At 36.0% G+C, this 13,459-nt stretch overlaps 1 protein-coding gene across 1 annotated transcript; it reads right to left on the bottom strand.

Moving 5' to 3' along the window:
- Window positions 1–8: 8 nt before the first annotated feature.
- On the bottom strand, window positions 9–12,432 carry LOC100179806 (uncharacterized protein KIAA1211 homolog). Its single transcript, XM_026836777.1, has 20 exons — window positions 12,287–12,432; window positions 11,677–11,786; window positions 10,644–10,812; window positions 10,268–10,371; window positions 9,488–9,596; window positions 9,195–9,279; window positions 8,617–8,786; window positions 8,398–8,484; window positions 7,869–8,007; window positions 7,330–7,522; window positions 6,138–6,252; window positions 5,891–5,983; window positions 5,577–5,703; window positions 5,020–5,121; window positions 2,475–4,829; window positions 1,934–2,092; window positions 1,498–1,614; window positions 1,005–1,204; window positions 420–610; window positions 9–238 (listed from the first exon to the last, which is right to left on the bottom strand). The coding sequence occupies exons 1-20, from the start codon at window positions 12,389–12,391 to the stop codon at window positions 40–42; spliced, it is 4,929 nt and encodes a 1,642-aa protein (XP_026692578.1). The 5' UTR covers window positions 12,392–12,432; the 3' UTR covers window positions 9–39.
- Between the last annotated feature and the right edge of the window lie 1,027 nt (window positions 12,433–13,459).

The raw sequence follows: 13,459 nt of genomic DNA, 5'->3' as shown, positions 1-13,459 counted from the left end.
AGTTTTTAGGCTGTGTATTGATAGCAAAGTTGTAGTCCTTTACTTACAATGATGGCGCCACTGAGCAACGGAGCCTGTATTTTCACATAAGTTATTACCTGATGCAGCAAGACGATTATATTGTTCGTTGGCAGCGGCAACGGCACCTTGAGACTGTTGTACTGCAGCTGCGTAATGTAACATGCTTGCCGCTGCGTGTGGGGAAGGACGGTCACCTTTATGTTGTTGTTGCAACGCTCTAGAGTGGTATGGTTTAATTAAAGTCTTTATAAATAATGTCATTTAGATAGGTAATAGGTAATAACTTACAAAAATATTTCTTAACCTTAAACATTAACACTACAAACAGTCATTTTTTTCTTCCATTTTTTTAACAAAAATTTCTCCAAAAAAGTTCTTTAAAGTTTAAATTTTGTCACCTTAATGTAGCAGAAGCTGTGAGATCCTGGTGTAGCAGGGAGGTGTTGTTGGTGGGCCCTGCAGTAGCTGAGAGCAAGCCATTATGTTGCTGAGGAGAGTAGCCAGGGGTGTGGGATTCACGACTCAGTGGGGTGGGTGCGGGAGTTGGGGGAATACGGTAACTTCTGTAGTCCCCATAACTCTTATGCTGCTGTAGGTTGTAATGCGTTTTAGTTCATTCAATTATAAAAAAGGTAGTTATAGGCATTTTGGCCCTTATGGGTTAAAATATCATGTTTTATAAATTGTACTTCTTTTATAATACCTTGTGCGCTTATTAGTTACTGCATGCGTAACTTTTTTGGTGATTTATTTTTCATTTATGGCTAATAATTTTGACAAAAGGGATCCTTTGTTTGGCTCAATTACTGAAAAGTGTTTTTACCAAAAACTCATACACCACAATGGTAGCAGCGTCAAGCCTCGAGCCCAGGTCCTCTGAACCATAGCCAATGCTCTGATTTAACCAATATGAGAGCATACCATTATATGCCCAATATTAGATTAAAATGTGTTCAGCAAACTAATAACAATATTATAATCACCTGGAAATGTTCATTTGTAGCTGTATCATGTCTAGTTGTATTTGAACCAGATTGACTGGCAGTTGCCACGCTTGCTGGTGGACAGTGGTTATTATTGGTGTGGGCAGTGGTGGCACGGTACTTGACAGTGTTAGCAGCCGTGGAGCCAACGGTGTCGGAGGTCGTGGACTGGTGCCGTGACTTGTTGCTCATTCGGTGAGCTGTAACATATATTTCGTTACATGGTTTTCTAAACTGTGTGCTATAAAACAGACTGTTTGAGCTAAAACCTACACCAACTTAAAATATTTATCAGCACAGATTCATTAAAAATAAAAGGGACATCTATTTTTACACATATAATGGATTAAGTGAATACTTATGGTAAAGAAATAAAAAACTGGGCGCATTATTTGCTACACATACACCTTTAATTGTGATGCCTATGACTACACATACAACTTTTTAGGCCACTTTTTATTGCCAAATAAGTAGTGTTTTTTCCTACACGTACCGTTAGATGAATGACGATTGGACTGTGCGTGACTTGAGGTGGAAACGGAGGAAGATTGACAGATCTGTGTGGAGTGATGCGGTTGCCGGTGGTTACCACTCTCATGGTGGGAGGCACCTGTGTCGGACAAATTTATGTTTTAGTGGGGTAAAAACGCATTATTTAAAGTAGGCACAAATGTAAGTTTTTCTTAAATAGTTTTATATTGAAATTTTATTTCAGCATTTATAAAATGAATGATGATTTTCCCCATAAAACTGTTGTGTCATAACATTATTAAGTAAAATTCATGCAAAAAACTATTTAAATCAACGATCTACAACCACTAAAAATTGATTCACTCCATTCAAAATGACTGGTACATCCTCAAAAACGAAGCTACACCTAAAAACTTGTTCTAAAGGTCACAAAACAATAGCCATTAAATACCACATACCTGTCATGGCACTTGACTTGGCAGTGGTGCTGGTAGAGCTCGGTTGAGACCGGTTATGACTGGTTTGTGTTTGAGATAATGACCAAGGTGGAAGCCCCAGGTTTGCCATGGTGGGGTTTTGAAACAACATGGTTGCTGCGGCTGCTACAGCGTGGTTGTCTGGAAAAACGTGTAAAAATTTAACATCTGCAGGTCTGGTGGTATGAAATATGTAACAGACAAAAGGAAAATCCAGCAAATTGTATAATATAAGAGATATATATTTGGCCTAAATGACACTGTTAGTCGCTTATTTAAATCAATGGGATTTATTACAGCTGAATTTAACATGCTAATATTTTATGTGGGGTAGGTACTTTCAAGGACCAGGTATTTAGGCCAGATTCTCTCGACAATAGTTTGACTCTGCCCTGGACTAATTAACTGTTTTTTTTCAAAAACACACATGGCACAACGGTAGCAGGGTCGAGCCTTGACCCCATAACCTCAGGAATAAAGGCAGGCGGTAAATGCAAAATGTTATATTTTAAACCCAACATACCTTCTTGGTAGTGACTAGCTGAGTTTCTATAGTAGCCACCACCAGATCTCTCAGCAGAGACTTGTTTTTCTTGAGGGTAGAAGTTCTGTTGATCATGATATTGACTGGATCTGTGCATGGCAGGGGTGGCTTGTTCATAAGATTGCATTCTACCCTGTTGGGTGTCATTTTTCGACGGCGGTTTTTGCAATCTTACACTGTTATCTGGGGTTGGGGGGTTTTGGGAGTGTTGTTTTGTGGGTTGTTTAGGGGGTGGGGGGTGTTGGGGCTCATGGGAGGCACGGGTGTTTGTAGGGGTGTTTATGGGGTACGATTTTTGGCTCGTAGCCCCGACTTTCTGACCCCCCTGTTGTGCGGACATGGTGTTACTGCTAGAGTATTGGGGGGGTTGAGAATAGGATTTTTTCTCGGGTTGAGTGGCAGGGCAGTCGGGAGGGGATTTATTGTAAGGTTTAGTGTGAATTGTTGGACTATTATCAGGCTGTGAGTAGTTTGATAACGAATGCCGTCGATTGTTTATGTCAACAGTTTGGTTCACACTCGTTGGGTGTTTATATGACATGGACGGATGATTTGGTTCGTTTGAGGTTTGGTTTGGAGTAATTTTATGGGTATTGTTGTTTGCATGAACTACTGCAGGAATTGGGCATGTGTTATGCTTCTCCGATTGAGCGGGTAAACTTGGCCGGCGAGTAATTTGGTTTGGTGATGAAGACATCTTTGCATCTTGGTAAACGTCCTGAGATGCCTTTCTCGCTAAGTAGGGGTTGTCGCGCTCTGTTTGGGACCGTGATCGGTCTTCCAAAGGTGGCCGGTGGTTTTGCTGTGTTGTACGGCCACCTGGTATGGTTGTAGGTACCGCTGGTACATGGTGGGAATAACCAGTTGCAGGGGGTGCCTGGGATATAGTGGTGGTGTAAGCATTCACTGGCTTGCAACTGGTTGTTGTTAAAGCTGGGGAAGACACCAATGTATTGTGAGAGGTGGTGTAATAAGATGAATGAGACTGGGCATATGTAGAGGGGTTAGTTTTCCCTGCATGTGTGGCGGAACTTTGGGTGGTCGATTCTGTTGCTTTAGGAGTAGGATTTACAGGCGTGGCTGGAGATTTTGTAATCTTTTGGGTTGAATCTGTTTCCGTATTTTGACGTTGGACAACTGTGGTTGGGCTCTGCTTTGGGGAAGGGGTGGTAGCTTTGATTTGTGCCGGGTTTTCGTTTGCGGCACCGAGCCGGCTGAACACAGGATCCGGACTGTTTTCGTCTTTAAACGAGTAGACATCAGACTCTTCTTTCCTTTTTCTTTTCCCCAACTTTTGACTTCTCTCTTTATCTGATATTGATTGCACAAATTTCAGGTTGCTTTCTGGGGTAAACTTCGGTGCAGAAAATATACTTGATTTGTCCTTTATGTCCAGTTTCTTATCTGGTAAGAAGTGCGTGAAATTAGTGACAACTGGCTGTTGCCGGCCGTTTACTGAACTGGACTCAGTTTTTTTGCATTGTTCTTCCAGCACACGAGCCTGGGACGCTAAGTAATCAAGTGACCACATCACTTGAGGTTTAGATTTGGCATCTTCTTCCAATTTTTCAAACTTCTCTAGAGATTGAGATCGAGAGGAACCTCTTGAAGATGAGGAAGAAGAATCAACATCTGCAGGATTTGACTCAGTAATCTTCTCTGAGGGGTCAGCGGAAGAGGACTTCACATTTAACTCCGAATTTTTATCTGAATCTTTACTCAATGGGGATTTAAGAGGTGAAGCAACGTTCTCATTACCAGTAAGTCTATCATTGCTTTCAACTGCTGTTTCCACTTCCGGTACAACTTTTTTTCCATTAACAGAAACAGAACTTGGTTCAGAAGAATCGGAATCATGATTTTTTGAGCGGAGTTTGGTCTTTGACGCTCTTCTGTACTTCCCCCTTCCCCTCGTAGCTGCTTCCTTCTCCACATTCCCATTGTTCCTCGCATCCGAGTTTCCAGAGTCACTCTCCGCATCATGATCGGAGTTATCACTCTCATCCTTGGTCGTCCACTTCGTAGTTGCTCCTCTCAGCTTTCTCTTCGGAGGTGGTTTCTTTCGGATGTTCTTTGGTTTAGGAGGAGTAGGAGCAGAGGACTCTTTGAGAGAACTTCTCGACAGTGATCTCCCTCTTCCTCTTCCCTTGCTCTCTTTTCCTTTCGATAAATCCTTGGATTTGGATGCGAGTCGCATCTTCTTTGCTTGTGTCTTCGACACCCATGAAGGAGTAAATTCATCTGAGGAAGAATTATCATCCGAACGTTCCTCCTCTTCTTCATCTTCTAGAGCAACATCCGGACTTGGACTCTTTTTCCGTGATGGGGCAGTTTCTGAAAAAGCATAGTAGGTTGGGGTAAGATAGTTCATGTTTTCATTCTCTCCTATTGTCAATTTGGTAGTAAACATAGGGATATTTATTATAACCTTATCCTTATCCTTACGAAAAAACCTAAAATTTAACAGTAAAAAGGATTCTTTTAACTAAATATAAATTGGATAATAAAATTGTATTCAACCCACTTTGTTTAGTTGTACTTTTCACAGATGTTTGTTTTTCCCCAAGATTCTTACTGAGCGTTGTTTGAAACAATTCATCCAATTGGTTTGCCACCTCAGTGTATTCTGTGCCAACAACAAATAACAAAGAAACAAAAATTAACTATTTTTAAGTTGGTAAGCATATAGTTTATCATTTATACAGAATTATAATATTAAAAAAAAAATATTTTTTTCTATTGGAAAAAACAGAAACTATCGTGTGGGGTGTGGAATATAAATGTTTCAATGATCACTTGAACAATCTAATCTTACTGACCACTATACAACACTATGACATCATGTGCATGGCTTGTGGGTATGACGCAGGTGATAAAACACCGGTTTCTGTTTACAACAAAATAACCAATAGAGGTCAAAAATAAAGATAGCTGCAGTCCATTCCAAGGGACAACATATTTATACCAGATGGACAGACACTTGTTTTGTTTTTTTTAAAAAAGGTTTTGGACAAGTCTGGAAGCCGTCACACTTAAGTACCAACAGTTAAGTGAATATATAATAATTATCTGTTAAGTTACCACTGTCGGGGCCATTGTAAAGCCGACAATTGTTAAACATGAGAGTGATGTCTTCTTTGAAATCTTTAACTGAGCTGTATTTCTGCTGCTTTAGTTTATCTTCAATTGTGGACAGATCCATTGGCCTCTGTTGGGTAAAATGTGCTTTTGAGGCGTAACCATAACATTAGGAATGCCTAGGGTGACATGTTACCCATTTTTGAAATAAGGGTAAAATTTGTTTTAGCACCCAAGTTTTAGGCATAATTACGCACTGTTAGGTGTTTATACAATAGAGTATAGTCAATGTATATTCATCATATTTATTAAATTACCTTGATAACACTATGGTAACCAGGAGCATATGATTCTTCTACTGGAGTTTGGAATGGCCAAGCTTCTGGGTTGTTGTCTAGCACCTCCCATGTCTAAAGATAAGTACATGAATGAATGAGCGGAACTTCTTTATGCGTGCAATAATATGTTACTTTTTTCAAGACATATAAGGTATAAGATATATATAATTTCAATATTTGCATGATATGTAGCACACACGCACAAACAATATATATAACATGTTACCTTTTGCATAACAGCATACTCATGGTCACTTATATCTGGATGAGGACTGGCAGAAGTTTCACTTTGAAGCTTTTGTTTAATTTTGTTTTCAGTAGAAACTGTAGATTTGGTTTTTCTGTAGGTTAGAGTAAAGAGTTAATATTATTCAACTGTTAAGCAGGGATGGAAACCTCTTTGGCTGAGGGAGCCAAGATTGCTACATACTTTTTAATTTTATTTCTGTTGGAGCCATATTATATTTTAGTTAATAGGAAAATCGCTCAAAAAATAAACTCAATTCACGGAAATAACTTTCTAAATAAGTTGAAGTTACCAAAATATCGCCTGCCGTTTTAAATACTGCAAGATTACAATATTTATTAAAAACAATCTTACCCAAAATTTGCAAAAATTATAACATACCACTACTACTGTATGGAATTGCCTGGGGTGAGGTATTGTACGTTTTTAAAATAGCGATGACATCATGTGTTTAGTCATCTATATTCTAATTTCAAACTGATTATCACTATATTAATAATTTAAGTCATTTTTTAATGTAATGGATAGTTTTTAACCATTAAGTTTTTTATATGGGAAAATATTGTTACCCCTACATGTTAAAATGTACATACAAATAATCAGTTAAAAACTAACCTGATATTTCAGAAGTACTTCTACTAATCTCTGCCAAGCTAATTTCTCATTGTAAGATCTTACAATTATTTTATCTGATTTACTAACAATGGTAGAATATGCTGTTCTGAATTAGAAAGAATATAGCTGGATTCGAGTCTGTTCCAACTGTGCTATTTCTGCAACTTGGATGATCAAACTCAGTTTAAAACTGAATGAGTTAACATAAGAAATATTTTACCTCAACTGCACAGCAACATACTAATAGATAATGTATTATTACATTGTATTCTAAAAATCTGGGTGTTGGTAAAGAATCAACTACATTATATGCTAACCACTAAATCCTAAGCCCTAAACTGGAACTTAACTTCTTTTTTTGATCTCTCTAACAACCCATGAAGTTATAGGAAATCTAAGCCTAAAAATGTGAGCAGAACAAAACAGAACACAGTTTATATAGCAAACAAAAACCTGAGTGTCAGGTAATAGCCAGCTCTGGAATAAATTTCAGGTTCCATGCCATTTGTAAGACGTCACATATGTAGAAAAAATATACAAAACACTGCTCACTTACTTTGAAACAGCATTTTTCGTCATTTTGACCCCAGAATCTTTGCGTTGATGCAGCTGGTTTGATGAAGATTCTCGTTTCAATTGGGATCTTTGTGGAGGACTCACTGGATCGGTGTTGCTCTCACTTCCACTGCTGGAATCATCATCAAGGAGAAGTCCATCTTCCAACCTCTGTCTTCTTTGTTCTTCTTGTTCTAAAGAGCAAAAATAGTGATACGCTCCGGACTGTATATTTTTAGATTTGAATGTGTTTTATAGTTTCCTTTGTAATATAATTTAGTTTTTTATGCCTAATATGTGACATGTGTGGCGAAGGTGGTAGCAAAGGCACTGAAAAGTAAATTTTGCGCCTTCAGCACACATACACTTTGGACCTTTTGAACTTGATGTATTTTAAACGTTAGGCTCCTATATGTGGTGCATGTCGTAATTGATGCTCCCATTAGAGTAGCTGTAATTTTTTGTTGAACCAGTTTGTAAAATATTAAAAATATATAGTTTATTGAAAAAAGCATTTACAAATTCAAAATTAGTTTATACCTTTTCTCCACCGAGAGTAAGCTTCACGTTTTCTTCGATCAAGTTCGACTCTCAACATCTTTTCAAATCCAATCTCCAACCTCTTCTCTTCTTCTTTTCGTCGAACGTTCTCTTGCTCTTCTCTCTTCAATTCTATCCCCTGTATAGAAATCATATAATCAGTGGTGAAAATTAAAGTGGGCCCCCATTTGTACGTTGGTGAAGTCCTACAGAGTGGAACTCTATGATACTTGACAGTTTGAGTTGCCTATTATTCGGACAGAGAGATTCAACCCTTTAGTGACTCCTGGGATGGACGAATGTCCATTGACTGGCGACTGCATTGTCCAGAGACACATACACCTATCAAAGCATCAAACCCGCTACCCTTTGGATATAATGCAAGCACCTAATCACTGAGCCAAGGCCCTGGTATAGATCTACTATTTGAAGCAAGTAAATGACATATTTTGGGACAATTTGACCCAGGGTACTATCGCATGGACTTCACCATATGTTAAAGTAGCAGAAAGCAAACAAGTGTACATACCCCATCTTCCTCATACAGTTTCTTTGCCAAAAGTCGACAAGAAGACCTTCGTGGTTCTGCCTGCAGTTTCTGAAGTTTCTGATTTTCCTAAAACAAAAAAAAAACATTCAAACTTTTTTGGTAAAAATGAAAAAAATGTGGAAAATAAAACTTAAAAAAGCATAAAATGGTTCAAAATAGACATAAATAATAATGTGATCTAATATGTTTCATTCTTACCATGTCTTCCACTATCTTCGGAAGATTTGGAAGAAAGTTCTCAGTTATAAGTTGATGGAGTGCCTCTTCTTTCTCTGAGATGCCGGCCACCATTTTCTTGGCAAGTTGCTTCCAGTCATTCACATTATAACACACTACTTCCCATTTGCTATCAGATAAACGGTCACTACCTGGAAAAACAGGAGATTAATTCAAATCAGCAATGAATAGACCTTCAGCATGGCACTAAAGGCAGTCACTGTGGTTATGTTCCATCTTGGGTCAGGTCTTGTCAGAGGACTTAGGATTTAGGACCAGTTTGTCCCCAGTTTTTTTTGTTGTTGAAGTTGACACAGTTTTATAACTATGCTTATGTGCGAGAACAAATGAAACACCTAAAGAAGATACCTCACCACAACTATTCATGTAAAATCAATCATTTTATATCTCTTCAGATTACAGTTGAAGCAGATTTTTGACCTCACAAAAAAAACAATAAATATTATATAAGCTACCTGCAAAATTTAGGCAGTATGTGAGTTATGCTTTTTATGCCTAGTTTTAAAACCAAAAAACTCATTAGTGATAAAAGATCTTACTGAAATATTCATAATCTTCTCCCGCCTCTCGTTTCTTCTTCTTCCATCCCTTCTTCTTATGTTTCTTCTTCCCGACGAGATGTTTCTGCTGAAGTAAAATCATCATTAACTTCATGTGGCAGAAAAACTACAGTCGTTATAACACGGATGCTTTTTTTCACACACTTTGGCCATGTATCCTACTTTGTCAGCAATTGTATTCAAAAGAAATTGTATTCAAAAATTGTCTGTTTTCTGTGCCTCATTTTAATCAAAACAAGTGTAGTAGTTATATATTTGTTCATCCAACTAACCTTAGGAAATCCCCAGAAAGGATCATTAGATTTGCTTCTTTTCACAGAAGGACTTGAACCATTTCTTCGTTTCCCAGATTTGTGCAAAGGTGGGGTTTCCTTGTATAATCTAGAGAGAAATTATATTAAGAAGTTATGTGTAATGACATGTTATGTTTTATTAGCACCGATGTTTACATCCTAAAATGGGTAAACAATAGGTTTAATAATAATAACCAATGTTTAGTGGCTGTTTCCCCTCCTGTCCTGCTTTTACCGACAAAACTTTGGTAGCAATAATTCAGACCATAACGACAATGTGTTTATTTTTAATGCAACAATACCTAATTGTCAAAGCAAGGCACTGTCCATGGTAAGGAAGTGATGCATTAAACAAGAGGTTGGGGATCTAGACTTGCAACCAAGATGTGACACTTTTAAAGACCCATCTGGATCACAAATAATCTAAGTTTGCATTTCCCAGCACAATAGTTAGAAATAATTTTTTTTTCTTTTATATTACCAAACAATTTATTTGTATCAATTAACCAAAACAATCCATTCATAATATTTGCACTAAAAAATGCCATGAATTATTTTGGTCGCCTAAACTTGTTTACCAAGAATGATATTTCTGTGAATCTAGTTGTTTTTAAAAAGTTCTGCTAATTAAGCAAAATACTATATGGCTCTCACAAAAATATATAAAAATATGACTTAGCTCTCGAACCTCTATTAGCTGAAAAGGTTTCTGACCCCCGCCTAAAACTGTTAGTTAAATAGTAAGGGAGCAATATTTACCTGACACCGAAAAAATACCAATATTTTGATCCATTTCTGTCGGAACCAAGTGGTTCTAATCGCAGGTCAGATGGATTGAGACCTGACAACTTTTCGTCAACATCCTGCAGGAAAGAACATTTACTATTAAAAATACAGACTGTCAGTACAGTCAATAAAACATTAAATAGCATACAACAATACAGCTTAACTACTTACATCCTATAAAGTAGTTAAAAATACTGTTGCGTGACATGCAGACACATATTAAAATAACTATATTCATATTAAATGTCTCAATTGGAATCTTTGATTAGGAATTAAAATGACATTCTTGCCAGAAGAGCCAAAATACAAGTAACTACCTGTACAATGTTGAAATACTTAAATATCAAACCTGTGCGTCCAGTCTATACTCAGTGAGTCTGTGAATGATTTGTACTTTAAGTTGAGTTGGTAAACTGTGAAAGTCGGAATATATTGAAGATAATGGATTGACTCGTCCGTCCTCGATCTCCCATCTTCTCTTCATTATGTCAATCAATGTCTCATGGTAGTTTGTAACACTTTAAAAGTAAAAAATTATGAAATAATCATAAAGTTGCTTACAGTTTGGTGGTGTGACTGGTGTTTAATATTCACACTTAATCACTGGAGGAGTGAAAGTAAAACCCATCCAGTTTACTACTTGTTTGTTTTAATAACTTGAATTTAAAGTAAATATCAATATTTTTTTTCTTTATAAGAGATACTAAAGACACCACTGTGATATATACTAACATAAGGTGTGCACAGGATGACATCCACACACAACTTTTTAAACAGGAGTGATATCATGTGTTTAAAAACTCCATTAGTTTAAATGTAAAAATAAAAAACTAAAAGTACATTACTAAAATAAAAAAAGAAAATATGAAACTGTATATGTGCATACAACAATTGTGCATTTTATCAGCATGAAATAATGGCAACCTTTAAGAGAATTTCCATATTGATTTTTACCAAATGTGACATATATGCATTATATGCATTATATGCATGTATTTTATGGGAAGTAAAACAAAATAGTCTAAAGGACAAAAATAATCAGTCATTACTACACTCAATGCATGCAATTAAGTGCAAGTTTTTAATGTCTAATTTTTATTTTTTATTGAAAAAGGTAAATCAATCGATTGTCCTATACAAGCTAGATGCATGTAATGTGGTTTGGGGAATAAGTTGCCAGAGCTTCCATATTGATTTATATGTATATGCTTAGTATTTAAGCCACATCATAAAAAAGTAGAAAGCAATGAAATAGAGCATGACAATTATGATAAGCCCATAATATATGTAACATCTATTAGTTCTGAAATACTGAAATTGAGATATATTTTGTATTTTTGTAGAAACCAGATTAAAGAGACAGTATATGATTCTCATACTACCTTATGTTTGAGTTGTTGTAGCATCCTTGTAAAAGCTCCATTAAGAGTTTGGATGTGAATGCGGTAGAAGCATCATTTTCCCCATCTGTGAGTAGCGCTTCTTCTAATTCCTATAAAATAAAATTATAATTTTCCCAATAAAGACCAGAGTTTCCAGAACTACAAGTTTTTGGATAGGGTAAAACACATACCGAGACCCTGCAAACTGAGCCTAGTAATTTTCACTGTGAAATACATTACTTAAAAAGAGATAGCCACTGATATGACTACATGCTAGGCTAAATATATATAATATATAAATTAAGTGTTATTAAAAATCCACCTATTACATGTGATACAATAAGAACTAACCCTAGACCACCTAGTATAGTATATTGCCTTTTGTGCTCTTTTTTTTATTTTCGTTATTTTGTCACATGAGAATTTTACACTGTTAGGTCTTTTTAAATAAAATTTGAAAAAACTAACACATGTATAGAAATATATATGTTTATGTATATAATGATTTTATTTGTGTTTCCTAATACACCGATAAAGATCAGATTAATTTGAAAGAGTGCAAAGAAGGAAATTAGCAGCAAAACAACAGGCAAATTACATAACAGGTTACCTCAATTGTGAAGTCGGTAAGAGAAAAACAGCTTTTAAACAAAGAAAAGAAATGAGCAATTGCAGGTACTTCCCACCATGACAGCAGGTCTTTCATAGAATACATTATGAAGTCCTAAATAGGAACTGCATGATAAAAAATAAACGTTAACGAGTTTGCTCGAAGTTAAACTAGTTTTGTGTTAAGGAATAAAACAAGTTGTACAAAAATTGAGAACTATTTACTTGTAAAATATTGTGAACTTTGTAACACATAACGTATTGACATATTAATCTTATACTTGGTTACTAATTAACTTAACATTGTACAACTGATTTTACAAACTGCTTTACGATAAAAACGGTTTAGCGCAGTTTTAATTTTCCCGTCTATTCCTAGAAATTACAATCTTCACAGTTGAAATACAGCTATTCTAAGACTTTCGTGTGTAATTTTTATTCTTCTTGTTTTAATACAATTTCACTACATTGCAATATCGTCATACAAACAACAACAAAAACATTAATCTCAAATCTCAAATCAATCAGTTTACAATTTACAAATTTCAATATGGATCAATTACGGAAAGAATTGCGGAACTGTGAAAAACATCAACGGAATAGCGCCCATCGTTAACTTGTTAAACGTCCTGAATGTCATAATAAATTAAATATTTAACAAAATAATTGTAAAAGTATTAAATAATTGTAAATTTTCCCTTAAAAAAACTTGTATTTTAGTGCAAAATTAGTGATGCGTTGTTCCTTGAGTTCAAAAATCGTGTACAATTTTCCGTAAAGCGGAACATATGGAGCAACTAAGAAAGTAACGATATATTTATATATTTTGTTTCCTGGATATTAGACAAGAAAAACAGCTAAACGCAAAACAACTTTTTAATATTGTGTAAAACCAATCTTGTTAAGCTATTCGCTGTAACTATTTCCGCCGAAATATATGATTGCAGTGTTTAATTGCAAACAAACCAAAGAGATTAAAAACAAACCATACACTTGTATGCAAATTACCGCGATATAACATGTGTTTTCATATTTTTGTTTTACAACCAAACAATGAAACATGTCGCTACATTAACATCCGATTGCCCACCCCAGAAGTTTTTATCTGTCTGTCCATTTACGCGGGCAGTGATGGTGTATAATCACGTGGGTATTTTCAAATGGTCAAACATAT

Source organism: Ciona intestinalis, chromosome 11 (assembly GCF_000224145.3).
Source record: "Ciona intestinalis chromosome 11, KH, whole genome shotgun sequence".
Lineage (NCBI taxonomy): Eukaryota > Metazoa > Chordata > Ascidiacea > Phlebobranchia > Cionidae > Ciona > Ciona intestinalis.
The sequence above is the reverse complement of the archived record's forward strand: the minus strand, read 5'-3'. Positions and strand labels throughout refer to the sequence as shown.